This window comes from Rhipicephalus microplus, chromosome 2 (genome assembly GCF_043290135.1).
Source record: "Rhipicephalus microplus isolate Deutch F79 chromosome 2, USDA_Rmic, whole genome shotgun sequence".
Classification (NCBI taxonomy): domain Eukaryota; kingdom Metazoa; phylum Arthropoda; class Arachnida; order Ixodida; family Ixodidae; genus Rhipicephalus; species Rhipicephalus microplus.
This window is the reverse complement of record NC_134701.1, coordinates 161,992,342-162,019,202: the sequence shown is the minus strand read 5'-3', so window position 1 is coordinate 162,019,202 and position 26,861 is coordinate 161,992,342. Positions and strand designations below refer to the sequence as shown.

At 44.1% G+C, this 26,861-nt stretch overlaps 1 protein-coding gene across 2 annotated transcripts; it reads right to left on the bottom strand.

Annotated features, from left to right (window-relative positions):
- Positions 1–3,322: 3,322 nt before the first annotated feature.
- On the bottom strand, positions 3,323–26,857 carry IntS9 (integrator complex subunit 9). Of its 2 annotated transcripts, none has more exons than XM_075886999.1 (19): positions 26,699–26,857; positions 26,175–26,302; positions 24,650–24,713; positions 24,505–24,567; positions 18,591–18,730; positions 17,083–17,166; positions 15,705–15,825; positions 14,710–14,799; positions 13,206–13,362; positions 11,032–11,212; positions 10,352–10,455; positions 10,055–10,186; positions 9,934–9,989; positions 8,406–8,555; positions 7,298–7,384; positions 6,888–6,986; positions 4,660–4,770; positions 3,655–3,711; positions 3,323–3,515 (listed from the first exon to the last, which is right to left on the bottom strand). In XM_075886999.1, the coding sequence occupies exons 1-19, from the start codon at positions 26,840–26,842 to the stop codon at positions 3,396–3,398; spliced, it is 2,088 nt and encodes a 695-aa protein (XP_075743114.1). In that variant the 5' UTR covers positions 26,843–26,857; the 3' UTR covers positions 3,323–3,395. The 2 variants fall into 2 exon arrangements, with proteins under 2 accessions (XP_075743114.1, XP_037277737.2); XM_037421840.2 differs by having other exon boundaries at positions 26,397–26,788.
- Between the last annotated feature and the right edge of the window lie 4 nt (positions 26,858–26,861).

Here is a 26,861-nt window from a genome sequence, read left to right as displayed (position 1 = left end):
TCTCAGCCAGCTCCTCCACTCAAACACATGTGCGCAAAAAGCAAATGTCCGAAGGTCGTTTCGAGGCCTCTGATCAGCTGCGTTCGCCGTGTTGTTCCAGCACATCTCGCTATTCGCCAAACCGGGAGAGGGCATCTGCTACTTGCAGCTTGATGTGTTGCAAGGTCACAGCTGTCGAAAGTCACGTCATTTAGTAGTGATGCGTGCGCACTCGTTTTGTGTGCAATGATAGACCCTAATTTATGTGGTTAGACCTGTCAAGACCGCTGCAAACGAAAGCTCAATCATGAGGATGTGATAACGCCGCGAACATTGTAGACTGGTGTGTCAGACCAACCCGTCAGACCCGCGGGGACTGATAGGTTTTTCTGATCAGCATAGACATCGACTCTGGAGTTTTGCAGACACGTAGTGCCACCTGTAGGAGCAGTTTTGGGTAGTGCAAAGCCCGACTCCCCTGCACGGTTTGCTTGCTGTGCAACCAGGTGCAACTAGCGCATGCGAAATGATAATCGAGCTAAATATTGGGTGTGTTTGCCCATTGAACACACAAAAAAAGAGCTACGGATCTCTTTGCTAGTCGCACGCGTCACTGAAATGCTATACAGTGCTTGCTTGTTCATTCGCCAGAACGATGTCAAAAACGAGAGCAGACGCAATAGCTCCGTGCTCTACAAAGAAAGACCTCAGTCAACGCTACTGTTGCGTTGTAAAGACGTAAAGTACTTCAGTTTTACCGATTTACGTAGCTTTCGTGAAGCACAACAGTGAAAGCGCTGGATATATGGAGTGTTGCAGACGTGTTGGGTAAGCGAATGACTCACGCTCTCCACACCTGGTCGCATGAAAGAGTGCGATTATGTAGGTCTCCTGTTATTGTTTTCAGTAGCCTTTGCGGTGAACCATGGTAACTTTGATTATGAAGCTCAACAGAACCTGTAACTGCGGTGCGTCATCCAACAGTAGACTGGTGACAAGCACAATAAACATCACACACACTTCTACCACCGATAATCTGAAGTGGTCGCCATCATACAGCATCCTGCACACACGCTATGAAGGCTTTAAGTTCCAGTTTTCTTATTGTTTGCTCCGGTTTGATCATTGTTTACTTCATGGAGTGGTTCAAACTTCAAAATACTACTTTCATTGAAATAGCAGTGCTCGTGTTTACACTGCACGAATTAGCTGATGTTGAATGGTTTCTACACGTTTTTTTTCTAAATGTAAGCCTTCTCTTTTATACTGCTCCAAATTTGGTCTTTCATAACAAAAAAATGCATTTTTTTCCCCATAACCTGCTCCAAATTTACATTTTAGTACTCCAAAAGTAACATTTTGCTTCTCCGAAAATTGCTCCAAATTATATTTCGGCTGTTACACCTCTGAATGAAGTTCGTCACAAGTATGACTTCCTTATAACAAGGCTTAACAATAACCCAGACAGCTTATTCTCTTCATTCAGACTCTGGGGCTTCAATATAGATTTCAAGCCTAAGACATGATATCATTTGTGCAGGAGTATCAATGGAGGCGGTCATTTGCCTTGTTATGTAAAGCTCTTCCCTAAACTTGTTCACCTCCTAACCAAACAGCCATGCCTATTGTATGATAAACTTATTGATCCATTTTAAGTAACACAAGCTGGAGAAATCTTGATAATTTCCGACCATGGCACATATGAACATTTTTTTAATAGACGATAGTCTTTCTTGGGGTAATTCGACGCACAAATTTTGGTCTGTCTGCCTGTACATTTGTCTGTCCATCGTAACAATACCCCAATCGGCCCTGAACGATATCCAACACGGCCATCACCATCCGCAGCACCCACCAATATTTCTCAAGTTTCAGCGTTCATACTTGTGTGATTGTCAATTAAAAAGCGATTATTGTGCATATCTGAGGCACCATAACAAAACGTCAACATTTTGTATGTGTGTCTTTATACTAGAGAAGGCATACATAAGTAATTCTAAGGACCGTAGCATTTATCACGCTGCGCCGACAATGCAATGCGATGCTCAAAAAGGAAAGTGTTTCCAACGCTTTGCTAAGACGACACGGTTGCTAAGAAGACAGGCACGCACGCCTTCCTTCGTTTTTGAAGATAACTGTCAGATAGCACTCGTAACATACCTGGATGCGCGCGTTCATCTTCGCTGCATGAATCAAGACAATCTAACACAGCGGCTCCAAATACAATTCACCGATTTTATTGCTCAGAACATCAAATAAACATTTTGTGCCCTCTCTCCAGACGCAAGCTACTGTCTTTCGACGACATTTGCAGTGAAACATGCAGATACGGGGGCCAATTTTTTCCTCCCCGCTTCCTCCTCATGTAAAGTCCTTGGACACTCGAGGTATGTATCAATGAATAAAACGAACCACGAAGGCACGAATGAAGAGCCAAAGTACAGCCATGACACATATGACGACTCCATGGGACTTCACTGCAAAGGTACGAATGAAGAGTCAAGTAACAGCTGATTTCACAGCTGAGCACGTATATACCTGTAGCAATACTAGGAAGATGTGGCGCAAGGTTACAACTGAGAATGAACAAGAGAGTTTCTCCCACATCTTTCCAGTAAAAATGCACTAACTGGCCCAACATAACGTACTGATAGGTGTAGCAATGCTGCGAGTGCCATTTTTGATTATGATTCCGAGGGCTGATATCACACAAAAGCTTTCACTTCATAAACAGAACACATGGGAACAATGACTTGCATCATCTTTTCTAGGGCATATTCAGTGTTGTTAACAAACCCAGCACATCTGCAAGGGCGGCAAGGAAGAGCTGAGCTGCACAGCTGACCTTCTTGCCGAGTAGAGCACGCCTGTAGATTGCAGAAACACTGAGAGCGCCATTTATTACTACGACGATCATTCTGAAGAGGGTATTTTCGCTAATCACTCGGTAGTCATGTTACAAGTTATGTGCTCAACACTCCATGGCCTGCTTCAAATACCACTGCAACTAGCAACTAGAGGGCTTTACAATTATCTGTCTGACGGCATTCGTGGCACATTATTTCAAATTTTCCAGAGGTGGTCATTAAGCAAAGCCTTCCAGTATAATTTAAACAAGTGAACAAAGATTATGTGTTATAAAACTGCATTTATCTTTTTTTCCTGCTTTACAATGTATGCCAAATAGAATGATTATCATGGTTCAGTCAAAAGAACACGATGCAGCTGCTTTTTCAAAAAGCTGGTCACGGCTAAATAGACAAGAAACACTTTCAACATATGTAATGAAGTGTGCAATATCTTCACTCGTAGTAATTAATCACCATTGAGAGCCCCAAAAGTCTTCAATAATTGGCTTAAACCAAACTCATTTGGTTAAGTCAATCCCCATACTTTATTGCTTCTTTTGCACAGTTTTAAAATTTGTTGAGACACTGCAGCAAGAGGTCTCTAAGCTGGGTTCGAACGGCGTAGTCGCCTTCACAAAATACGTGCGTAGAGTGCTCGTCCACTTGGATGATCGTGTCTTCGTTTGGCTAAGCAAAGAGAAAAAAAAAAAAAAAAAATCAGGCTATCAATTTTAGCTATCAAGATAGATGCTGTGCACTTGATTTACAGCCAGTATCCAAGTACTACTTAGGTGTTCCATGTCAACTGCAGTGCTATACTACTTACCAAATGAACAATCATCCCAGATGCAGTGTTCTCCACCTTCACATCAGTGAACCCAGCCTGTGTGGCATTTAAAAGAAAAAAAAAAAAAGAAACAGTCAGGGATGCCACCGAGGACTTCTGATTTCAAGCAATCACTGGAGCAGCAAAATGATCATTTTGGAGCACTTCACAGTAGCAGATAATTTCGCACCAGGGATCACCCTAGAGCAGCTAGTTTTACATGCTGCAGTACATTAAGAAGCAGCTAATCATTATTCAGCTCTTATAAAGAGCTAGATAGTATCTAGATTTGTTGTGAATCTCGGGAAAATGCTCTCTCGAAAAATCGTTTCACTCGATTATGTAAAAATAAGGGCACCATGCAGGTGTAGAGAGAGGGAGATATGGTATGAAAAAAGGCAGGGACGTTAACCGGAAAGCAAGTATCCGGTGGATGTTGTGGAATAACGTCTACAGCTTTCTTTTTTTACTCGACACAAAGAAATAAACAGAATACTACATCAATCAAATTGTATATCACGGATAACACTCTGTGAATCATTAGTCAGCACTCCTGCCTCAAATTGATAGCTTTGATGTTAAAATATTGCGCTTTAGTCCAGTAGAAGTGGCCGATAAGCGCCACGACATACTACAGGGCCTGAACATGGGCGTCTGCAGGATTTCAAGAAAGGGGGCGGGAATCAACCCATGTTACATAGGCAGGGTGGGGGAGAGGCACTGGTCTTCGTACTCCTCACCAATGCCCATGTCTCAACGCTAAAAACCCAAGATTCTGGCGCAGGAGTGGAATTGCTCTGAAATATTTGAAATGTACTTTTCTCAACCAAAGAAGGACCCCTCTCCAACCATAGCCAATGTCTCACTCTGTCTAATGTTAGAGTGCTGTGAACAGAATGGAGAAACTGCCAAAAGTACGGGAATCCAGCTCCAATACAGGCCGAATGAGCTGTACTGTATTACTTTCTAACAAGCTGTGCCTGCTGAGTCAAATGTTCAACACACCTTATCCAACTTCCTTGCGAATTCGGTGACATCCAGGTTTCCCCAAGTGTAGATCTTTGGGGGCGTCTGGCCGTTCCACTTCTTGCTTCCACTGGGTTCTTTCTGCAGAGGCTGTGAAACATTGTGCATAATGTGATTAATTTATGCATCGGGCTGTTCAGTCACATGGCCAATTACTGGGACACCCTTTTAAGGTGCTATTGACCAACACCAAGTAATGTAATTAACTAAGCTCGCCAAAATAATTGAGCCACCTTACAGCAAATTGGTGCCAAACCAGAATAGCTTTTATACCAGACTAGAATATTTTTTCACCTTGTCTAGCCTTCATGACGGTCAACAAAGAATGATTGCTCTAAGAGAGAAAGGGAAGAGCCAGCGAGAGTACAGCAAAATCTAAAGCGACGCTCACAGAAACTGAAACGTATCATCCAAATATTACACCACCCAGAACAACCACCCAAAAGCATGAAAATAGGCACACATGGCGACAAACTCGATAGCAAAGGTTTGTGTGGCCTGGAGCGATACTACATGCGGAGCAGCATCACTTGAAAACCAACATACTTTTATTAAGCGACATTGTACTAGCTTATCAGTTCTGGCCGAACCTTTCTTTAAAATGGTCACGAACTTCTGGAAGTTAGAGAAATAAAACAAAAAGCTACCCACATTACCGGCTTCATTTTCTTTGAGACATGCAGCATACTGCTGAAGTGAAATGTGCGTAAATAAATTTGTAAATGTTTAACACAGCAGGGATGGACCCATTTTGTGTGCCTCACTCAAAGCACAATGGCTTTCACTTTTGAACAGCTGGATGTTGCCAATGTCTGTTTAAGCCAGTGTGTAAGAATTTTGCTTGCTGTGAGTGAACGTTTGGTTAGCTCATATAGTGTAAAAAAGAGCACTGTTGTTTTCTCATTGATTCGACGGAACCCGCAATAAAAATGCATGATTGTGTTATTGTGCCAACAAGCAGTCTAATAGGCCAGCTGGTAATTTTCAATGACAAAAGAGCACTCGACATTTGGAGATGCTACATGAATTCACAAATGGGCCAGAAGGATACGTTCACACTGCGGTGCAAATGCGAAGGTGTAAATTAGAGCACACGGTAAGGAAGTGTCTGCTAGTAAATTCAGGCGTATTCTGCCAATCTAATGTCAGGCGATGCACAAGAGTGCTGCGTCTTTTCACTGTTTGTTGATAAGTACATGCCCCTCATTTGCACTTGCAGTGATGCAGGTCAGCTATAATTTTTAATAACCTGAATTGTGTCATTGTTTAGCTATGTTAATCCACCATAAATCCAATCACACTGTTATGTGCTGTACATGTGTTCCTATAATAATAATAATAACATCTGCGATTTTACACCCCAAAACCTCGGTATGATTGTGAGAGACACTGTAGAGGAAGGCTCCGGAAATTTCGACCACCTGGGGTTCTTAAGCATGCACCTAAATCTAAATGTACATAAACAATGTCATCTCCATCAAAAATGCCACGGCGGCTGGGATTTGACATGTATCACTTTAACACAGCACATCTGTAACTATCTCCTTCATCTTAGCCTTGCTGCCAGGTAACTGTTGCTTTTCATGCATTCCTTCTAACTTACTTTAAGCTCTCGTGTCCAGTCATAACTTTCACACCTACAGCATATTCGCTTTTTTTTATAGTGATTCTCCCCCATTTTTTATATTACGCCCTTTCTATATTTAAGTCATATATCTATTATATTATTTAAATTTACATGCCTAATATTTTGCACCTAAATGAATGAAATAAGTAAATGAACGAATGAATGACACAGAAAAGCACAACATAAGTAGAACAGATTAAAGCTCCTAAAAAAACTAGAGTAGTGCCAACCCCCCCCTCGCCACTGCCTCCTCTCTCTCAGCAGCTGCAGCAGTGCCCCTACAGCGTCCATCAGGAAACTATGGACACAGACACACCCTCTCCGTGAGCACTGAGGAGGGTAAGCCAGTGCAAACCTCCTCCTTCCCAGTGTCGTCATGGAAGCAAAAGAAAAAAAACATGCGACCGAGGACAGACAAGATGGCGCTTGCACTACCAAGGCTACCGAGCACCGGGGAGAGGAGGAGCCTGACGGACGACAGGAATGGCACTCCTTCAGTTACTTCTAGGGACTTTAGAGCAGATAAAAGGCCCAAACTGTACTGTCATATTACTTCTAAATGAAGAAAAAGACAACTTGCCTTGAGCGTGCAACGGTTATTATTGACGTGAAGTGCGCCAGTAAGAGTTGCGATGCCCAGCCCGCACTTCACTTCCACAGGCACTACAGACTCAGCCAGCTGGAAAATAAAGTCACGCGGTTTGTTATACATACAGTGTTTAGTTCTGCATGCGAACCAAAAAGGTGCATCAAGTTTCAGAAAGTGTGACAACATATACCCTTAGGTAAAGTAATACACTGCGAAGCTACCTCTTTATTCAATCAGACTACATGGCAACAAAAACACAAACTTGATGGCCTAGAAAGTTTAACAACTGAAATACCTATCTTAAATGCATGCAGTTTAAAATAAACATGCAAAACAATACTAATAGGCCTAAAAATCTGTTGAACAAAACTTAGATCGAAAATAAAACAAGATGGTGCTACCTCAGCAGTCATCTCAATTCGCTGGTACCTCCGCTGAACTGGAATGTGAACAATGCTCCCACGTGTGAAGGTTTGTACCTCACATTCCTGCATCAAAAAGAAGTAGAAAGAAATTAAGGTTACATATATTTCGTTTTTTCAGATGTCTACAACAAGTGCTATGCTTCAATGCCAAAAAAGCTTATTTATTTATTTATTTATTTATTTATTTATTTATTTATTTATTTATTTAGAGTGTACTGCAGTCACAAAGAAAGTTGCACTAGTCTTGCCATGCAATACTACTAGACAGCATGTGTGGAAGCCATTTCCAGCTTCAGTGAAATGTGCGCTGGATTGAATCTTTAATGTTAATGATAATAGCTTATCATTGTTTCTTTTGCAGGCACATAAGCATAGTCAAACACACTTCAAATATTCAAATGAATGTTACAGTATTCAAATCCAATTCAACACGAACAAGATATTCTCTAAATTCCCAAGTATTCAAAACGAATGAACAGATGTTTTGTCCGTCGTCGATAACCCCTGAAAAAGTAGTTTCACTGCAGTGTAGGGCTGCTTTGCTACAAAAACAAAATTAATGAAAAACATTTGCACAGGCGCGAAGTCAGACTTTGAGAGGTTAAACCTACACCTACTGATTATTTCTTTCTTTTCAAAGTCTAAAAGCATGTTATACAAGCTTATATGTGTTAGGTATAGCAAGTTTAAAAATGTAAGTTTTTTCACCACCTATAATTTGCACACTGCTACTACTGAAATCTTACTACAATTTCAAGTTGTTTCCACCTGGTCTCTAAAAAAAAAAAGATAAGGAGAAAGAAGTGACATTTTCACAAGCCTCGTTCCAGTTTCTAAAAATATTGTGCAACTATGCTGGACGAATTGGCAAATTTCCTTTATAATTTGCGACATTTACTGCTCAAAATACACAATCCGAAATGACCAAACCACGAGCTTTGCATTTAAAATCAATTATGCGCCTATACCTACATTTTTGTTATGCGGTACCTAAATCCAGCTCATATGCAAACATTCAGCAAGCTTCACAGGAAAGAAAAGCGCACTCTAGAATCCCGTAAAGACATTGTCAATCGATACGCACCGCTTCAATGACCAGGTCGCTGCGGTGTGGCTGCAAGGGAGGTGGCAGTGTGTACTGCAGGGGCAGAACGAGGTTGGTGGGCTTCAGGTCCCGGATGAGCTTGTTGGCCTGTACGAAGCTGAGACTCGTGTCGATGGGGAAGCACAGGGCCTGCACGCAGCAGAGACCCGCTGAAAACGCCCATTCCATTCGTCCTTCTGCCAACCCTTTCACTGCTTGAAAACACAGGCCCTCGAAGGGTTTCCTGTTTTGGCCAGTGATGCAGTCTGCTGATTGCAGTGGCGTTTGGCAGTGACAAGTAGCAGCATTGGTGCAAAAGTGAAGCCAGCAGATTGGGAATACTCGTCTCTACATGTACTTAACTACGATTTGCGATTCGTCACTGCCGCAAGTGAGAAGCGATGTTGTAGGTCTGGAGTTGTTATGTGGCTTTTATATGAAAGTGTAGAATGAGACTTTCAGTGCACTCGAACAAGTTGGAAACATGGTTTTCACAATGGTGCAGAGGGCTGAAAAAGCACACGGCAGGCAATTTATTAGGGCTGCGCATATTCTGCTGTCCATTTGATCGCAAAACCGATCTAAAGAGCTAAAAATAAGCAAAAATCTGTCACTGCACCTAGTGCTTGATAAACAGGACATGTATTCACCATGGCATGCACTACACTAACGCTTTTATTTGCGCAAGTTCTGCGTCTCATTCTTCCGCTGCTAAAGCTTCAAAGTACACATACATTAGTTAATGTAACATTAAATAATTATCAGGATCATTGTGTGCATAATCAAAGACTGCTTTGAACATGCACGTGTGTTGGCTCTGAATAACATTTTCAGCTTCGGTGTGGCAGGTTCGGCTTTTCCTGAGCAAAGCAATACAAGAAGGCACGCCTGTTACTCTCATAAATGGCTGGCCACAGCAGCAAGAAGTTCGAACTACATTCGTTAGCTCAATCGTTTGTCTGCCATACAGTCACTGCTGGGTAACAATTAGGCTTGCCTTCTGCGAGACATAACAAAATCAACAAGGTGTACCTTATTATGAAAAGAAATTTGTTAAGGGCATTGCAAAGGTTGCACCTTCAATCAAAGGCAACGTGTTAATAGTGATACACAAGCATAATATTATTATAGAACTACACATAGATAAATTGCAGTACATGCTCACTAACTAATTAAATCAACAGGCACACAGCTACATACGTACAGGTAGATGTAAAGAACCTCAATCAATAACTGCAACACTTGCTGTCACAACGTCAGCATGATGAACTATGCTAGTGGAGAGCAAACACCTTGTGCTTTCTGAGCGAAAATTTCTCATAAAGCAATACAAAAGTAGAGGCTGTTCTGCTCACTGCATGCAGTGGCCTCAACTGCATGCAGCTATAACTACATCAAAGATGTCAAGTTCGGACACCACCTATGATTACAAGAGTTTGCCAAATGCAGAATCCGTCTATTCAACACTCGTAAGATGCTTATTGAAGCCAAAATGGCACAAAAGCAATACGAAATGGATGCAACTGACCTTCATAGCCATTGGCTGAAAAGGTGCAATTGCTTCCGCCAAGTTGAAGTCGGGTTCTGCAAAGAAAGCATGGTGAAAAAAGATGCCAGTAATTTACTCACTCACATATTGGCCGACGCACCTGTGAATATGACGACATTGTTTGGTGACGGTCCCCAGAGCTCCATGAAGTGAACCACATCACCAAAGCGAAGGGAAGGGTGGCCGGCAAACACGATGCAAGGGGTGTGAAAATCAGCAGTGAATCCTTCAGCTGAAAAAAAAAAAGTAGAATTCAAATTAGAGACACGGGAGGGAAGCAGAGACATCAGCTAGTTATACTTCCAAGGTCTAACGACACAATAAGAAAAAAAAAAAGTTCGAAGTGAGAGAATAGAGACAAACCACATTAAAGCTGCAAAAAAAAAAAAATTCACACCTTTGATGCTGGGAAAGGGTTTTAACCGGCCTCCACGCACCAACTGAGCATGGGGGAATGGCTCTTCAGGTATGTACACTTTCGCTTGCTTGGCTGAAGAAAGCCTGTGAATTTCACAAATACACTGTAAGAAACAATGGGCGTCGAGCACATGTTTTCCTTATTTTAAACTTGCACTTTTTTATTGAAAATCAGTCGGCTTTGCTTGGCGGACACTGATGCAACAGCAAAGCGGGTTGGCTTACAAAGAGGCCTTCGCTTCGCCAATTATTTTAGCTGGTTGAATGAAGTGGGATTTGAATGTAGTTGAGTTGAATGAAGTAAAACAAAGAGCGAAAAGTGGCTGGAGTGGTGGTGGGTGTAGTGGTGAGTTGTGGATGCAGTGGGAGGAATGGCACATACTTGCAGTGGGATTTGCCCGCTCTCTGTTGCACATACTCATTTACGATCTACAACTGCTCTGGACATGAAACGATCGACTAAAAACAGCCTCGCAGTTAAAAAATAAATAAAAGGAGGACTATGCACACGAACGCAGTGAAACCTTGATATCATGACCATCGCAATGACAAAATTCTAAGTATAACAAAACATTCCACTTTCCATCACTTCATGCCCACTTGTGAAGTGGTTGACAGCGCAGTTAACAGAATGTTAGCATCAGTTGGGTGTTTACTCACCATTCAGCAAGTATAGATGAGTATGCGAGGGAATTCTCGGCCACGGGTGACAGAAAGTACATGGGCACGTTTACCTGCCCGGTTGTTTCCAGGTGACCAGAGAGGCATTCGAAGAGGTCATATGTCACACCCGACGGGTAGCAGGGGATGAGCACATTGCCCCCCATTTTGACAGTCATGGCTGCAAAATTGCACAAAGATTGAGATAGGTTGATAGTATATATCGCATATTACTAAAAAAATGAGCATTTTGTCATGACAATATTTTTAAGAATTGTAACTACGCATGAGTGAATGTCGCCTTTTTGGTTTGAAGTGAAGAAAAAGCAACTCTGAATTGTAGCAAGACATGTATAGCAGCAGAGTACAATGATAATCGCTACAACACATGAAGCTTTATTACATCGTTTTAAAATTTACTACATTCAGTGCATATAAGCCCGTATAACATGCTTTTAAAATTAAAGAGTAATTAAGTGGGGTCAAGGTAACTGGTACGTTTAACCTTGAGGTGTGACTTCGCGGCTGTGATTTCCCCTGTATAGGTGGTTTCACGACATTGCATCACTAGGATGCAGTGAAACCACCTTTACAAAGGAGTTATTAGACATTTATACTTGCTTACCTCGAATACTTCGAAATTTTGAATAATCTAAATTCATGTCGAAGTGAACTGGAATACTGTAATATTTGTTCGAATACTCACAGTGCCCAAATATTGGCCTATCTCTAAAGATAAGCTTCGAAGAAAACAGCCGTCGACTACTGTGTTTCTACACGTTTTCATTGACATGCTTCAGGACTACACGAACAAACTACTTTTATTTATTTATTTATTTTTACATATTGCAACTCGTAAGGGCTATGGCAGGAGTGGGTAACAGGCCGGTACAAAACATGGTGTAATACTTTGCGAAGGAAAGCAAAATACAAAGTGGCAATACATGGCATCACATGGTGGCATAATGAAGACATGGTGGCAAGGAAGAGAACACAGTAAACACAGTAAACAGTGAAATGGAAAAAGACAAACTGTCAAAGGGTATTTATGGATAACAAGAATTCATTTAAGGGCAAAGAACGTATGTCACCGGATAAGTTTTTCCAAAGTTCAACAGTTCGTGGAAAGAAGCTAAATTTAAACGTGTTAGTACGGGCGTAGAATGGTGTCATATTCAAAGGATGGTATTGACGTGTTGAAGAAGGTCTGGAACATGTTAAGTAGAGATCTTTTGAAAGTTTGCACGTCGAATAAATTATAGAATGTAATAACTTGAGAGACTCAATGTTCCTTCGTTTTATGTTTGGCTCGAGCCGTATAAAATACTCGACCAATGTAGCTACAAGATTTTGCCTTGAATTGAACAAATACATTGCATAATATTAAACAATTTTTGAGACATCTAGGAGCTGGCTACCCTGGGCAGCAATTATGACTTATGGTCACTATGCATCATCAGCACGATATTTTGAAAGTGCTGAACAAGTTTTCACGCGAGGCCGAACTCAACAAGAAACTGTAAGTGGATTTTGAACTTCCAAGGTTTCGCTTCATCGCTACCTTCCTCATCAACACCTTCTTCTAATGCTGAGTAGCAGGCCAGAAAATGGATTCAGGTCGACCTCACAGCTTTTCTGCCACAATAAACGTCTCTCTTTCTTTCTCTTTCCTGTCACCTGGATATTTGCACTCGGAATTCATCGAACAATTATATTATGCCATTTCTGATATAAGCAGCTCTCTGACATGTACAGGCGTGCTCAATGTGACTTGTAACATGGGAGCACGTGGCCTCACGAATTTAAATGTTGCATACCGCTTCAACTGGTTCTTATTTCAACAAATAAATGTTATTTTTTTATTTAGGATCATACCAAAGTGAAAGAAATGTGTTTAGTAATGAAAATAAGGGCTAGTGCAAGCCATGCGCAATGTTTGAACACATGAGGCCACGTACTCCCGTGCTGGTAGCCATATTGAGCACAACTGTGCATGAGTTATTGGCTGATGCTGCCTTTGAGCAGTATCTGCTTCCTGAGTATGTTTAGTGCATCAGAGGTTTTCTTCCCGGCCAAGCAGCATTTCATAGCTGTAAAAATGGTAACTTCCCGATTTTCCGTACAACATCGAGAAACACAAAATTTCAACTGCTTTCACGTGTTTGTGCTCTCACCTACTGTGATGCAGAACTCTCCAAGCATGGTGTCTGGGTTGGCCAATGGCGTCTGCGTCAAGCTGGTCAGGATGAGCGCGTCGGCATTTCTCAGGGGTCCGTGCTCGATGGGCTTTGGGTGCGTAGTTAAGGTCGACGAGCCCGACATGTACACAATCTGCATCGAGATGAAAGGCAATTGTGAGGCCGCCTATTCTTCTGATCTGACAGTTCTGGACACCATTCCGCGGAAAAAGAGCAGAACGGCACACACTTTCAGGACCTGGTCCTGTAGCCACTGTGGGTATGCAAATAACCGCAATGCGCTTTCTCGTCTAAGTGACAGGCTACAGCACACATTCTGTGCATTTCTCCTTGAAGCAGGGCCGGCATTTTTCAGGTGACTAGCTTCGAAAGTGCAGAAGACTCAGTGAACTGAAATCTCCTAGAACTGCTTCCTAAATAGACCAAGTTCTCCTGACAAGATTGATTCTGTGCTTGTACTTTGCACCTTTGTTCATCTCTGAACAAAACAGAACTCCAGTGAAATCGAACATATTTTCTTAGTCCCTTCAGGTTCCGTTTAACGAAAGTCAACTGTACTTTAGCTTTGATGAAAATAGTGCCGGACGTGTTAGGCTGTCTGCAGTTTACAGTGCTGAGACAGCTGTGCTAAGACAGGGTCCACGAATGCCATTTGTTGGCTCCCAGCGCTAATGTGAAAACCATGCATGCACACTACAGGAGTCGCTGCTGCCCCCCCCCCACATACACAGTTCACGAATAAATCTTTTCATCATCTGCGGAGTGACAGTGCAACTCACACCACGGGTATGCAAGCACAACCAGCACAGACTCTTGAGGTGTTCACCTCGTCTTTTTCCTACATGTCTCCGTGACCATACGAAGAGTCTATATTATCGATAGATGGTATAGACCCTGAAATACCCGAATAGTTGCTTCGCCAACAAGGTTAGGCGCATGTCTGTTATGCAAGTTTATGCATAGCGACAGCTGATGTGGCCCTGCAAATCACTGATGTACGATGTGAGGTGATCAGCATTTCTGTGCATAACGTAGCATAACCGCAGGTACAAGGGTGTATCTACTTTAACTTCTGCACGAAAAGAGGAGGAAATGAAGTTGAAAACTACTTCTCATTATAAAAACGCAAACAGCACTAAGAAAATGCTAATGGTGGCTAAACCGTTAAACATGCTCGTCAATCGGTTTCAGTGAGTTCACACAGGCATGAGCTCAAGCTAGTAGAGTTAAGACCACATAAGAAGCTCGAATAAACTTTAGTCAAAGCGTAAGAGTCTGTGGAGGCATAATGATGTCTGGTTTCGGGTGATTTGAGTCTAAGTGAGCCTGGCTGAGAATGATTTTGGGGAGTTGCAAGTGAGTATGAGAGAGATTTGTCTACTTTTTCAACCTATGCTTGTGCGAGACAGAGAACATGCAATAAAGACTTAGGAAGGACTACTCATAGAAAATAAGAGAACGATATTCGAAAGGCTCATACCTTTTCATGGTCAGCTGTGACGATCCAGTTGCAGCTGCCCAAGCAGTAACCAGAGCTGACCGCAGACACTTGAACCATTCCAAATACATCCTGAGGGCAAAACGAACAGCATACCCACACTAACCACACATATAAGACAATGCCTTTTTAAAAAAGAAATGCAGCACTGATGGGTTCTCTTCACTGCAAAATAACACAACTATGTATGAATCAGAAAAAAGTGTTTGAAACAGAAACTTCTCGTTTTAATAAAAAACTCATATGAAACTATAGATTATTTAGCTTGAAAAACTTCAACCAAACACAATTAAATGTTATATCTATCTTGTCCGAGACAATATTCGGTCTACAAAGTTACATTTTTTTTGAAGCGTTAAATAACAACGTTCTTGTGTACAGAAAACAGTAGGCATGAAACACTATTAGTCAATGTTATATACGTTGTGCGTTTCTGGCTTCCCTTTTTTTGACCTAGGCAGAAAGATAGGAAATGCCATATCAACTGCGACGCTTGTACTTATGGGTGCTAAACAGAAGGCTGGAATCAGCTTTGTTGAGTAATTTAAAGAGATGAGAACAGTGTGCAGACAGGAGTGCGACCGACCATCAGGATCTCCTCCCCTTCTCTATACTGTACCCCCCACAGAATGCTAACTGATGAAGTGCATCCCTAGATTCCCTAAGCAAATAAGAAAATCTATCCTACCCCCTCCCTCACAGAAGAAATCCTGACGCCCCTCGCGAGTGTAGAAGAACGCAATAAAGACTGAACACTGGCAGAAGATTAAAAAAAGCTGGTCTCGCTGTGCAGCAAGACACTAATGAAGATGATCACAAAGCCATCGAACTGATGACACGACGTGTAAATGACTCTGTAAAGTCACAAAGAAAGGGAAGACAAGTTCACATTAACACCAGCATCTAACCGGATAAATGCCACACATTAAAGCTCATATTAGAAGCATCCACGAAATTTAAAAAAAAAAAGTCCTCACCATTTTCTCGGCAAACCCAACCACCTTGACCTTGGAAAGGCTGCTGTTCACATCTTGCATGCTGTACAACTGCCGCCAAGACCTCGGTTTACCCAAGTCAAGCGATGGTAGCTGTAAAAACCTAACGAGAAAAGGGAATGAGAATGCTGTCCCCAGAACAGATTTAAGGAATACATAAACCACAGCAGACATTTTGCTAATAACTGTCGATTGATTTGTGGGGTTTAACGTACCGAAACCACTATATCATTATGAGAGACGCCGTAGTGGAGGGCTCCGGAAATTTCGACCATCTGGGGTTCTTTAATGTGCACCCAAATCTGAGCACACGGGCCTACAACATTTCCGCCTCCATCGGAAATGCAGCCGCCGCAGCCGGGATTCGATCCCACGACCTGCGGGTCAGCAGCCACTAGACCACCGCAACGGGGCGTTTTGCTAATAACTGTGGTGTCATTCTCTATTATATGTGTTGCCATTGTACACTGCGAGCTCAGCACTGCGAGCTCCAAGCAAACCTGCCGCGTCCTCGTTCGTCTGTCTCGTCGCGCCGTGTACCGTTTGTACTGCTGCGAACGCGATCACGGACAATCACCACAAAGGGACGGTGAGCCCACGCGCACGCAGCGAAGGAGAACTTAGGTGACGCTTTCCAAATAGCTAGTTTATTATTGGGAATTTAGTGCAATAAAACATCAATCATTCGATATAACCCAAACGTATGTAACATAAATAGACAGGCACGCCAATTAGATAATACAAGTTACCTGATACGCCCAATAGTGGCTGCAAATGGCGCACTTATATAGAACAATCAAACAAACAAATAGACAAAGAACTAATTTTGAAGCACCAACCTACCCTTCGGCCAGCACTCCTGCGATCGCGCACCCTAGAACATGCAGAATAAGCAAAATAGATAAACATAGCAACACTTGAGAGGAACATATGGTGCACGATTGCAAGGCGCTGCCTCGGGGAATTTGAGACCGCGGAAAGGAGCATGCGCCCGCCGGGGCCGAGGCCCCAATAAGATGACGTACCACCGGCCGGAGAGGCCAAAATGCATACGCGCCCTCCGAAGCCCCGAAGTGATCTTCCGAACCTCGTCTCGTACCTCGCACCCCCGCTTGTTGGGCGAGCGCGAGAGAGGTCCTAATCCCGCCAAAATTAGGCCAATGGGACACCTTGTTAAACTTTGAGGGAAGGGGATCTCAGCGAAGTGACGGTGATTTATGACCAGCCGCCATCTGTCCCATAGGAGAAGCAATGCGAGAATTCTCTAAGGGAAAATGGCGTCGAGCACTGGCGCGGACGCCTAAATTACCAGATTACGTAGCTACTATAAAAATGTAGGAAGAAGAGCCCTTAAGCTCACTTTAAAGCATGTTGCTTCCATCTGGTTGCAGTTCTTGGCTTGGGAGTTCTTTCTATGTAGGTGACAAGTTCCTCCATGAATTGCCTGGAAGAAGAAGTAAGCAAAACACGTGATCGGTTAGGCCTGCGACAGTTTTTTATTTGCATAAATGCCGACTCGTGGATCACGCATGATTAACTTAAAGAACAGCAGCACATTGAGCAAACTTGAGGTGCCTTACGGAATGCGAATGCTCAGCACATGGAAAATTATCCTGCCCAGAAAAGAAGGGAGCTCTGATGATGCAACAACGTTGCTTGCACAATGCTTACCTTGGAGCATTGACAGAGCTCCTTGGCAAAAAGTTGCTTGAGAAGCTAAGCACTAGACTGTTAGCAGCACTTGAACTCTGTAATCACTATTCTACTGCTATGATAAGCGGGAGCATGAGAGCATTTCACTATCAGTATGTCAACCAAATAAAATAAGAAAACTTAATCTCAAAAATGCATACCTTTCAGGGTGAGAAAATTCTTCATAACTTGTGTTTGATATTGTCAAAAGCCCGGAACATTCAGGACTATGCTTAGTGCGTAAGTAAAAAAGCTACACTGTCATCTCCTGTTGGTATACTCAAACCTCGATACAACGAATCCGGATATAACGAAATATCGGTTATAACGAAGTAAATGAAAAATAGTCTCGCAATAGTTTGTGTCAAGAACAAACCTTTATAACAATTTTTTGGATAAAACTAACTTCTTTTCATGTGAGATTGAAGTTTGTTATAATGAGGTTCGAGTGTATTACAAATAATGCACAGTGAAAATTGTTCAACAGTGTGTAGATTAACAGCCTATTGTTATGAAATTTCATTCAGATTGCATAAAAATACTAGTTTTCAGAGGGTAGATATGAGGAAGCCTCCACAGGAAACACTACATTTGGAATACAAGCAGAAGCATCAGGAATAGCCCACAAAAATAGTTGTTTTTGACATCAAGACTGAAGATTCCGCCATTACTGCTTGCTGTGGTGGGAATCGTGCATATAATCGAATGAACAAACAAAGAAAAATGGAGTTGAAAAAGAGCCGAATTCGAGCTCTTTTTGTCCACTTCGTTTTCTCTCTGTGATAGCTCGATTGTATGCGCAATGCTTCTCACAAAGGACATGCACCAACTCGACCAGCAAGAAGTACATCTGCAATACTGCTTGCGGGGGGACAACGGTACGGCACAAAACACACGCCACTTCAGCATGAGCTCAGAGATAAAATGGTGGTTAAATATGTTAAAGGCAAAGCACCAGGACATAGTAGTGATGACAACCATGTGCTTACGTCGTCTGCTTAAATGCTGTTTGTGGACAGCTAATAATAAAAATGTACCATAAACAACTCTAAAACCCAGACATAATAGCTATGATGTTGTATACTAATCGCCACTAAGAACTTGGTTAAACTGAAACTCCATTAACGTTTCATCCTTTAACGTTCGATAGAGTGTTACGAGACTCCTTTCCCTCACCTTCCAATAAGAAGGGTTGGCTCGGTCATGTAGACAGTTCCCTTGAAGCCTGTTCTTTCTGTGACATAAGGTAATGCCAACATGGACTGGTAGTTCGAGATGAGGATGACATCGATGTCGGCAAAGTCAACGAGACCAGTCTGCAATAAAATGCGAACACAAATAAAAGCAGAGATTGGCAATACAACAGAGAAGCTTACACCATATATTGTGACCATTACACATCATAACCTGTTCTGATTTAGGCACCAGCTGTCACTATAATTTGCTTTTTACCATATGATAAAGGCACACCTGAACCCCTTTATCAGAGACAGATGAATATGCTTCATATTGCTAAGTAGCTGACATATCAGCGGTCAGAAGACGAAAACGAGGAAGTGGTCTGTCGGTTGTGCGTGCTATCCTCCATCTAATGCCATACGCATCAGTTTCAATATAGATTCTAAATAGACATGCCTCGTGTCATTTTTACGTATTATCTTTGTGGTGGAGGTGCTGGGTACTTCCCCGTCTTCATCACGAAGCTCCGTAACGGCCGCATCATCATAGGTCCAACCATGTCACAGGTTGAACAACCGTCGTCTTCACCACCTGCCCCTTCCGTGACTTCTACGTACGTTATTCTACCTCCTGCTCATGATCCCGGTGTATTTTCCAGTCAGGATGGCATTGACGTCGACAAATGAATCAACCGGTACGAACGGGTCAGCGCAAGCTATAGGTGGGAATCGACTCTTATGCTTGCCGATGTGCTTTTTTACCTCGATGGCCCACCGCGGGTGTGGTTCGAGACACACGGAGCGAAGATTACGAGCTAGGACTCCTTTAAAGAAAACATCCGTGACCTTTTTGGCGACATCGTTGGTCGGCAGATCGCAGCGTGGAATCAACTGGTGGCTCATGCGCAGACGTCGACAGGGTCGTACGTCGCATACATTCACAACATCATCGCCCTATGCTGCCAGCTTAACGAGCACATGAGTGAGTCTGAAAAAGTGGCCCATGTGCTGAAAGGCATAGCAGACGACGCCTTTAATCTTCTAGTGTATAACCATGTTGCCACCGTCGACTCCATCATTAAAGAGTGCCTGGGTTCGAAGAAGCCAAGAGCCGCAGTATTACTAAGCGATTCACCCGGCTGCCCAACAGGGCCGCAACCTCATCGTGTGAAGCCGCCCAGCAGTCCCCCACGTATGACGTCACGCGCATTGTTCGTCGGGAAATTGAAGCCGCCTGTCCGGCTCCACTTCAGCCGCCCTTTTTAGCAACGCTCGCCTCTGACCAACAACAGTCGTCAGTGACGTTAATACAAGCTGTGGTGAGGTAGGAGTTTGCGAACCTCGGCCTTCCATCAGCATGTCCCTTGACTAGCCCTGAAGTTCCATCTTACTCCCCAAGACAAGCTTGCCATTTACTTCCAACAATGCCCTTTCATAACCCTTCGTAATGGCGAACACCCGACGACTGGTCTATTTGTTTTTCCTGCCACCATCCTGGGCACGTTTCTCGCTATTGCCACCGCCGTTGGTCAAACCAACCACGTCAGACCTTTTCTACCTCTGCGCACATGCACCTGACGACCCCTGACGTTCAGCCGCCACACCCTTCAATTTCTATATGTCGTTCTCTTACGAGCCTTACACTGATGCCCCTTTGTCCGGTCGCCGCTACACTGACGTCCGGTCGCCACAGCTCCCGCTCCCTGTCGCCGCTACGTCGCCAATGCCGCTCTCCGCCGCTCTCCGCCACCTCGGCTCTTTTCCTCGCCGAGCTTCTCTGAACGATCGCAGCAGGAAAACTAGATATTGCAGCTTATAGAAGTGAAGCTGCAATACCAATGATGGTCGAAAATCCTCTAATGACACTTCCCACGCACCACAGCTTGCTTGAAGTACAACTCGACCATGTTCCTGTGACCGCCCTCATTGACACAGGTTCGCACCTGTCTATTATGAGCGCTTCTCTACGCTGCTGCTTGCAAAAGATTATGACGCCGTCTATGACGCAGGCAATACGTGTTGCCGATGGCGGTACTGTACCAGTAATCGGAATGTGCACTGCTCGTGTCAGCATTGCCGGTCGTCACGTTGTGGTCCTTTTTGCCGTGCTAGCCTGTTGCCCTCATGACCTCATACTTGGCCTTGATTTCCTTTCGGCACACTCGGCCTTAATTGACTGTTCATCTGGTACCCTCAGCCTCGATCTTCGAATCTTTGCCGACTACTCTGCAAAGCCCACCAGCCGCTTGAGCCCAACCATTTTCGTTCGACTGCCACCTCTAGTCGTCACGTACGTGTCTTTGTCATCGGCCCCTCCTGTTCCTGACGGTGATTATATCGTTACGCCGATTACTGACGTGCGGCTGACGTGCAGTGTTACTGTGCTCCATACCATCGCGACCATAGCGAATAACTGTGTGTTCGTTCCGCTCCTTAACTTTGGTTTCACTCCTCAAGTGTTGCCCTGCCAGATGTCTCTAGCCCAGCTAACTGCCATAACAGAGGACGATGTCAGTTTTGTCGCTTTATCTGCTCCTGATCGAAGCGCAGTCTTATGGTCACCCAGCTCAGACTATGCTATTTTTCAAAACATGATTGGATCGGAGCTTTCGCCTCACCAGACCGACGCTCTCTGCCAGGTTTTGACCTCATACAGTGAAATTTTCGACACCAACGATCGTCCCTTGCGCCAGACTAAAATTGTCACTCACCGAATCAACACTGGTGACTCTGCGCCCGTCGGCCGTACCGGTGACTCTGCGCCCGCCGACATTCACCGTCGGCCGTACCGCGTGTCAGCGTGCGAGCGAGAAGTGATTAAAAAAGAAGTGGCCAAAATTCCAACGAAAAACGTAATAGAACCATCATCGAGCCCTTGGGCATCTCCCGTAGTATTAGTAAAGAAGAAAGACGGCTCATGGCGTTTCTGCGTTGATTATCGCCACCTCAACAAAATTACGAAAAAAGATGTGTACCCTCTACCACGCATTGACGATGCCGTCGATTGCCTCCATGGCGCCGCCTTCTTTTCATTTCTCAACCTCCGATCTGGCTACAGACAAATTGCTGTAGATGACATGGACTGAGAAAAGACCGCCTTCATTACCCCTGACGGTCTTTACCAATTCAAGGTCATGCCCTTCAGTCTCTGCAACGCTCCAGCGACCTTAGAGAGAATTATGGACACGCTCCTACAAGGATTTAAATGGTCGACATGTTTGTGTTACCTGGACAACGTGATCATTTTCTCGACTACCTTCGCAACCCACCCTGAACGCCTTTCGACCATTCTATCCATATTTTGATAGGCTGGCCTGCAGCTCAATTCCTTCAAGTGCCACTTCGGTCTTCGTCAGATTACTGTGTTGGGTCACCTTGTTGACGCTGCCGGCGTACGACCAGACCCGGCAAAAGTATGCGCTGTAACAAACTTCCCAGTCCCACCCTCTGTCCATGATGTTCACAGTTTCGTGGGCTTCTGCTCCTACTTTCGCTGGTTCGTGAAAAACTTTGCGGTGCTCGCACTGCCACTCACCGACCTTCTCAAACAAGACGTCAGATTTTGTTAGGGCCCTCTGCAAGGTGATGCCTTCTCTCAGTTAATCACCGCTCTCACGACACCTCCTATTCTTGCACATTTTGACCCCGAGGCTCCTACAGAAGTGCGAACAGACGCGAGTGGTCACTGAATTGGTGCAGTTTTGGCGCAAATTCAGCGGGGCAATGACCGTGTAATTGCATATGCAAGCCGTCTGCTTTCAAAGTCTGAACGAAATTGCTCTATAACAAAACGGGAATGTCTTGCCCTTGTCTGGGCGATTTCAAAATTCCGTCCTTACTTGTATGGCCATCTTTTCCGTGTCATCACAGATCATCACGCACTGTGTTGGCTTTCTTCTCTGAAGGACCCCACTGGACGACTTGGCCCTTGGGCATTACGCCTACAGGAGTATTCCTACTCGGTTGCTTATAAGTGTGAACGTCTCCATCTGGACACCGATTGCTTATCCCGCTACCCTGTTGATCAGCCCTACGAATCAGACATCGAGCCTAGCCTCAGTGTCATGTCAATGTCCCAGTTTCTTCAGATTGGTGATGAACAACGTCGTGATGCTTCCCTGCGACAACTTATTGACCGTCTCGAATCTGCTTCGAACGACGCGTCGCTTCGCATGTACGTCCTCCTGGATGGCACGCTGTACCGTCGTAGCCTCCAGCCAGATGGCCCTGAGCTCTTTCTTGTCGTGCCGGAACATTTGCGTTCAACCGTGCTGCACGAGCTTCACGATGAACCAACTGCTGGTCATATGGGTGTATCTCGGTCGTACGACTGTGTGCGTTGCCGTTTCTTTTGGCGCGGTCTCGCCAGGTCCGTTCGCCGTTACGTGTCCTCCTGCGATAAATGCGAACGTAGGAAGCGACCTACTGCGCACCCGGCTGGACTTCTTCAACCGATCTCCATCCCAACGGAACCTTTCTTCCGTGTTGGTATAGATCTTCTCGGTTCTTTTCCTGAGTCGAAATCGGGCAACAAGTGGGTCGCCATTGCTATAGACTACACGACTAGGCATGCCATCACTCGAGCGCTCCCCACCAGCACCGCTACTGACGTTGCGGACTTTTTGCTCTACGATCTCATCCTACACCAAGGCACTCCTCACCAATTACTTACGGATCGCGGCCGCGCATTTTTGTCCTGAGTAATCAATGATCTTCTGCGCTATTCCTCGACGTAGCACAAGTTAACCACTTCCTACCATCCCCAAACAAATGGCCTTATTGAACCCCTAAATCGCACCCTCATGGACATGCTGGTGATGTCTGTGTCCTCCAACCACCATGACTGGGACCTGGCGCTACCTCTATGTGACCTTCGCGTACAACTCTTCACGCCATGACACCACTGGTTATTCACCCTTCTATTTGCTCTATGGCCGTGATCCGATGTTACCACTCGACACCCTACTTCCAACCACTACAACGCCGTCAACCGAATATGCGACGCTATTGCTCGTGCCGACCACGCACGTCAGATCGCCTGCTCTAGACTTTCGGCTCCGCAAGCCACCCAGAAAGCCACCTACGACAGCTGGCATGTTGACGTTCGCTTCTCACCCGGTTCTCCTGTGGTGCCCAGTTCGTCGAGTTGGCTTATCAGAGAAGGTCTCGCTACATGGGTCCTTACCGTATCATCCGCCAGGTAACCGACGTCACCTATGAGATAATTCCTGCATCTGAGACCACAAGCCTGCCTGCAACCACAACCAGTGATGTTGTGCACGTCAGCAGGCTAAAACATTACCACCTGCCTACTGAAGACCGTAATTAATGTGCACCGAGACGGCGCTTTTACCGCCAGGGGGGGGGGGGGGGGGTAATGCTACATAGCTGACATATCAGCGGTCAGAAGACGAAAATGAGGAAGTGGTCTGTCGGTTGTGCGTGCTGTCCTCCATCTTAGTCGATGCTATACGCATGAGTTTCGATATAGATTCTAAATAGACAGTGTCATTTTTACGTAACAATATATATATATATGTATATGTGTGTGTATGTGCGCACGGAGGCTGATCTTAATAAAAAAAAATTCAATTTTTCTCTCTCTGCTAGGAGAAAGATTAATTAAAAGCGCATCAAAGTTGCGTAAATTTTGTCTTGATGAAGATCAGTCTCCAGTCGAAACGTTGACAAATGAAGTTTTTTAGAAACATATACCTTTCTATAGCTTGTGTTACGGCAACAAGATACAAACACTTTATAATCTACAAATATATATATATATATATATATGCAGCTCTCGTGAACACCTAAAAATTGTGACTGACGGTCACGAGTGCACCACATTACACGTGCGCCATGTGCATGTGCGTGCCCATGACTACATCTGTCACCTTCTACTGTTGCATTCTCACCTCTGGAAGGCAGAATTCTGGAGCGCTGTCAACAAACACACGTCCATTCGCCTCCTTGAATTCCTGAACAAGAAAGAACACTCTGAACTCGCAAATTTGAAAACACAAAAGACCAAAAAATGATAAGATGTACGCCGAGTCTTACCCCTTCCAACTGTGCATCACCAGCCTCTCTTGGAGTCCACAGGGGCAAGTTCGAGAGCCGTGTGCTGGAATTAGAAAAGAAAAAGTTACTCACGATACTCCCTAACGCAAAACGAGCATGCAGCTCTATGCGTGTTTGAATGGGCAGTACACTGAGTAAAAGAATTCGATAGAGACAAGTACGCACATACAGTTGGACTGCTCTTTCGTTTTGTTAATGTTTATCAATTATAAATATTATCTTTCCCCATTTATTTTCAGCTTTCACGGTGCAAAATACAGTTAAAAACAACCCATTATATTTAATTTTAAAAAATTTATTCTTTTTATATTATTGTTTATATTTGTAATTTTTATTTCCTGTTTTATTAGTGAAGGCTTTGGCAAAACAAAAATAAAATCAAGTAGGTCGCAACTGTAGGGTGACACTCTCGTGGAGCTCTTCGTGCTTCAAAATTTCGGCGTTTGGAGTATAACAAGAAAGAGACTGCACATTGCAGTAGGAACTCAGAATGAAGAGCTTGAAGGAAGGAAGGAGAGCAGTAAACTTCATCAACAGCTCATTGGAGACTCTGTACAACTCCAGCAGGTAATCAGAGATGCACGTGAACATACAGTCCACCACAAAAGTTTACAAACTACGCGAGTGCGTGCCAAACTGCCTGTCTGCACCACCACATAGCGGTGTGCCATGTGTTGTCGACTACAGTACTGGGCTGGATACGGGTCTTCTTGTTATTCACTGGTATATCAACCCTAAACTGCCACGCACGCAGAACATGTTTAGTTTGTTGTTCTTGCACAAAGCCATTATCAGTGGAATAAGCGTCACACTTCTACTTTTACAGCAGAATCAAAGTTACCAAAGCGTGCTTTGGATGGTGTGCTGTTGGGTAGGTATCACTTTGCGAGAAAGACCATGATTGTTAACAGTTACGTTGATGGGCTGCTCTTGGAACAGAAGCGTGTAGCCTTAGCTGCCGAAGGGCGTAATGTGTCAAAAAGTGGAAGGTGGAAAGTGTTCATGCACTGTGTAAAAAATAACCTCTCCATCAATTTACGGATAAATGTGTTTTGGGTGTAGTGCTGATGTCGGTCACCGCTTACGTAGTTACGCTTTGCAGTTCTGAGTGATGCCGACAACAAAAAGCTGCTCCTCTTTTTTTTTTCTCCTTTGTTCCCCGATTTTACACATTTCGAACATTCAAAAATAGCAATGAATTAATTTGAACATCCTGGAAAGTTTTTTTCATCAAAATTCGGCACTCAAATGGTTAGGTACAATGAAGTGAAACGGTGGTGACTGCAAACGTGAAGTGTTAAGGTCAAGATCCGACGATTATGAAGGGGGAAAATAGGTGCAAGAATTTTTTCTGAAACCATGCCAATGCATGGTTTCATGTAAGGCGCACGATGACAAGCTGCGTTGATGACATCACAAACGGTTGTCGGTATTATTGTCTTAAGGTGGGCAATCGATCGAAAATGAGAAAGCGGGCGCAGAGGTCGGGCAAAGCATTCAGCACCTGAGGACAAGCGGTAGAGGCAAGAATCCGAGGACAGACGTTGCATCCAGACCGCAGTCGAACATGATGAGAGTGTTTTTGAACTTCAGTACGCTGCATGGCTTGTTCGGGTTGCTGCTCAAACATAACTGAAAAGAAAGGTAGTGAAGACAGACAGCGCGAGTTGAAGGATGTGGATGACTAGCGTTTACGCAACAGCCAGAAACAACGAGCCATACTCACGAGCTTCATTGTGAACGACTCGATACGAAACTAATCAGACAAGAACGATTTAACTAATTCTAAGTGAGTGCATACGCGTGAGTGCGTTAAGGAAGTCCCTTCCTGCAATGCTTTGAAGCATTTTCGTTATATGGTATTACATGTCCGATGCTTCCTAAAGACGGCGAGCGTAAACAAATCGAGCTCATTCAGAGCTGTAACTGATTGCACCGCGTTCAGACTGCCCATAAATATAAAGTTAGATACAGCTGGCCGGCGGAAACCAAGGCAAAATTCGAACACAATACGGACAAACAGCTCACGATATTTCGCCTGCTTTGCGCGTGCGTATGTACGCGGGGTTTCAGAGGTTTTTCGCGCTGACTGGCGGCGTCGGCAGCGTTGGTAGAGTCACAGCCGTTGAGTGCGTCGGCATGTGCGCAAGCCAATCGAAAATCCACCGTCATCCACGAATCCACATCCAAT